Source organism: Phaethon lepturus, unplaced genomic scaffold (genome assembly GCF_000687285.1).
Source record: "Phaethon lepturus isolate BGI_N335 unplaced genomic scaffold, ASM68728v1 scaffold49366, whole genome shotgun sequence".
Lineage (NCBI taxonomy): Eukaryota > Metazoa > Chordata > Aves > Phaethontiformes > Phaethontidae > Phaethon > Phaethon lepturus.
Genome location: NW_010549341.1, coordinates 1 through 3850, shown reverse-complemented (window position 1 = coordinate 3850; position 3850 = coordinate 1). Strand labels below are relative to the sequence as shown.

The window sequence follows — 3850 nt, the reverse complement described above, 5'->3', positions numbered from 1 at the left end:
ACCCAAACCATTCTATGATTCTATGACTTATAATTTATAGAGGAAAAAATTTATAGATTAAGTAAATTAAAGAGAATTAGTTTATACAGAAAATGCTTGAGAATTAAGAATAAGATAACCCCAAACTTTCAAGATCTGTTACAACAATGACGTTTGCAGTAGTCTGTAGCACTTACCAATCATCTAATTTTAATAAATTTTACAAGATGCAGAAGTTCTGAAAACAAGTATCTGAAGCACATTAACGCTCAGAAAGGATCAGAAAAATAATTATCTGTATTTTTTAAATCAAGAATTGGATCTTTTCTGGAAAATACGGTTCAGTCATTAATTCAATGCAGCAGGTGGGTTACTATTTTATGGTTGGAACCACGTGAAATTACACCTGGTTACAAGTGTAATCAATTACAAGATTATCTCAATGTTTTCTTCCTATATTAAATGTTCATTACTACACCAAAGAAAAAGATCAGAAAAATTTGTTAAGCATCTAGCATACAGTTCCCAAAATAATTATTAACAGTAAGGCAGAAGTATACTTACAGCTTACAAGCAGAGGTGTTGTAGAGACTTCATTTCCTCTGTGTTTGTTAGTTAGGGTAGTTGATTGTTTTATTGGTGAGAAATGCTTAGTAGTTGATGGAGTATAAACATGTCTTACTTGGATACCAGGGGAAGGAGAAGTGTGGATGTTGCATTCAGCTACGTTGAACAGAGAAAAACAGACAGGATTTTAGTACTAGTAAGAGCATTAAAAGAAAGCCACAGATTCTAAGTCAAACTAGAAAGCACCAGTATCACAAGATCTTTAAAAACCGTGTTACATAAGCTTTGTGACGTGCTTTTTCCACTGTGTATTATGACAATTGAATAAAGGGCTATTTATAATTTCTGGCATAACACAATGTTGCTACCCCACAGGTTCAGTATGGCATAATCTCACCCAGAGACAAGTTGGTATCTAAATGAGGTAAGCCTTCGTCCAGATTTTCAACACGCCTGGCATGGATTTATCAGGTAGGATGGCTCCACTTAGCCTGTCATACCCTTACTAACACTCTCCAGTGCAGTAACATGATGCAGCTCTGGTCAGCCATGTAGTCAGGTCATCCCTTTGCCCACTCTCTTAACAAGTCCGCTACATGAGCAGAGATGACTTTCACCAATTTTCTTTACATGGACTTTTTGCCACTCCTGTTGGATAAAATTGTAACTGCATTATGAATGCCTTATGAATTGCCTTATCCAGCAGGAAGAGAGATATTCCACACTAACTTACATAAAATGCAACAGCAGGTCACCACTTGGGATTCAAAAAGTCACTCAGTGCTGCTGTGTTAATTTGTACTAACTCTTCTAGCTTTCTATTAGAATCTAACAGCACTTTATTACAAAATATTTATGTTACCTTGGCTTCTAATTCTCAGCAGTAAGTTTTGAGAAGTAGCTGAGAAGCCAAATGCTTTTTAAGAAGCTGACTAAATACTGGGAAAACATAATGAAGGACTAAACTCCATTATTGGCTAAATTGATTTGACACCAGTGTGTACTAATAATTAATGACCGGAAGCTAATTAGCATGCACACTGAAATCATACCATAGAGAACTTCATGAACATAAACCCAGGCAAAAATTGGGAGAGAGAACCAATTAAAAGTAGAGGGTAACAGGATGAACATGAAATTACATTTTGTTTGCCAATCAAATAGCTACAGCTGATGTGACCGAATTATTTTTGACCTGCGGTCCCTGGATCCGCAGGACTACTTCTAAGGGGTTCATAAATGTTACCTAAGAAAAACAACCCTATCACTGATGGGTCTGAATTTGATGTTCAGGTCTGCAGCTCCACTAGTAAGCACTTAGGGCCTGCAAATCAAAAAAGTTGGAAAATTACAATGGCTGAACAGCAGCCAAACAATACAAATCAGAGAAATAATCAAAATCCACAACAGGTCTGTGTTTGTATTTGTTATAGGAAATGGGTCAAATTCAACCTCGTGAAAACATACATTAGTAACATTCTGAAATACTACAGCCAGCACTGGAAACCACAATTGTTAAAGGGAAATAGATAAAAGTCTTAATTCTGCTGTCCATCAATACGCTCAGCCATGAAAACGCATTGACCAGTTCTGATGAAGCTGCCCAGCAATGGCTGGAGATTAGCTGCAGGGATCCAGAATTGCAGCAACATTTGCTTTCAAGTAGTGTGAAGCTGAATTGGCGAGTCAAGCACTACAACAACTACAGTCTTTGTATGGCCATATTGATAAAACAAAGTCAACCGCATGACCTATGTTGCTTTGTCATTGTACTAGCAAAAAGATAAAATCTGCTGCAGAAAGCTACTGAAGTTGAAATGATCATACAGTGTCTTCACCTTCAGTAGTGTTCTGTAAAGACACATACATTCAACAACGTGCAGCATGTTGTAGGACACGCTGCACAAATGAAGTAAGCTTGTCTTCATAGTCAGCATCAATTCTTATAGAATTACACTAGAGACTTTTGTGCCACTATTTTGTCAGTTAAAAAAAATTTAAAATGTGATGAAAGAAAAATCTTGGGGGCAATTAATTTTAAATTAATAATCCATTAAGCATATAATAAAAATGTTAGGGGAACAATTCTTAGAAAACTATTAATGATTAACACACATATAAGGCTGAGCTCTTTTTAAAAAAAAAACAACAGCTTAACAGAATGACACACTCCACACATAACAATCTGCACCATAAAGTTCAACCTTTAAATAAGACAGATGCCACTTCAAGGTCAGAGTTAACTTGGTCTTGAATATTTTTACTGTCCTCCTCATTCAAAGATTTCACAAATCGTGAGCAGACATTCATATCAAATCTATTGGGCAAAATAAATTTCATTCCCATGGCGACACTCTGAGCTGGGCCTTCCTCTGTGCTAGAGTCAAGCTGATGCTCCACTTTAATGTCCGGCATGGGCGGAAGGCTGTAGCTAGTGGGACATTCTTCTACAATTAACTGGGCTCCAGCATCTAAGTTTGTTGAAGATGCCATGGCCTCAGTCATGTAAAAGTTCTATGCAAAATGCTTCTTCATAATTTCTATCGCAGAGCAGTTCTGGCCAACCAAGCTGTATATGAAGAGATCCAGATGTCTGAACAACCTGCAGCTGAAGACATGTGACATGGATTAACAACATTCTGCTGAATAATGCCTGAAAATACACCAAACTTGTCTTTATTTAAGCTTACGACATTTGGTTTTGACAGTCAAAACCTTGGTGAAATATCAATCTTACTGCTGCCACAGCCTCTTGACTAAATGCTCGATTTAAATTTTATCACATGCTTATTTAAGCCAAATTCCGTAAAGAAGCCAGTAGGAGTTTTGTCTAAGTGACATTCCAGAATATTAGTCTGGTTGCAATACAAAAGCCACCACAACCAACCACATTTATATGAAGACTGGAACAAGCTACAAGGAAAGGATGACTGCGTTGCCCAAAAACATTAGACTTGAAGGAAAAGTTAAAGTGACTGTGTGTCATAGAATCATAGAATAGTTTGGGTTGGAAGGGACCTTTAAAGGTCATCTAGCCCAACCCCCCTGCAATGAGCAGGGTCATCTTCAGCCAGATCAGTTTGCTCATGTCCCTTTATGACTCCAAGCCTTTTTATTAACCTGAGTGAAATAAATGGCTTCTACCGTACGCGTAGAAAAACGATAAATCCCCTTTTAGACTGACGATAGCAAAACACCCCAGAATACCCGTGGCTTTTTGGCAGCACCGCGGGAAGCCTAACGTCAGGCCGGGCTCCGCAGCAGCGCCTGGCAGGCGGAGCGGCCCCGGGCACTCCTGGCGCCC

General features: G+C 38.3%; 1 protein-coding gene across 1 annotated transcript; it reads right to left on the bottom strand.

Annotated features, from left to right (window-relative positions):
• Window positions 1–543: 543 nt before the first annotated feature.
• LOC104623209 (ankyrin repeat family A protein 2-like) lies at window positions 544–3134 on the bottom strand (the record flags this gene model as incomplete). Its single annotated transcript, XM_010290227.1, has 2 exons — window positions 2751–3134; window positions 544–702 (listed from the first exon to the last, which is right to left on the bottom strand). Coding segments are annotated over exons 1-2 (460 nt in total), but the record flags the coding sequence as incomplete, so codon positions are not given.
• Window positions 3135–3850: the final 716 nt, after the last annotated feature.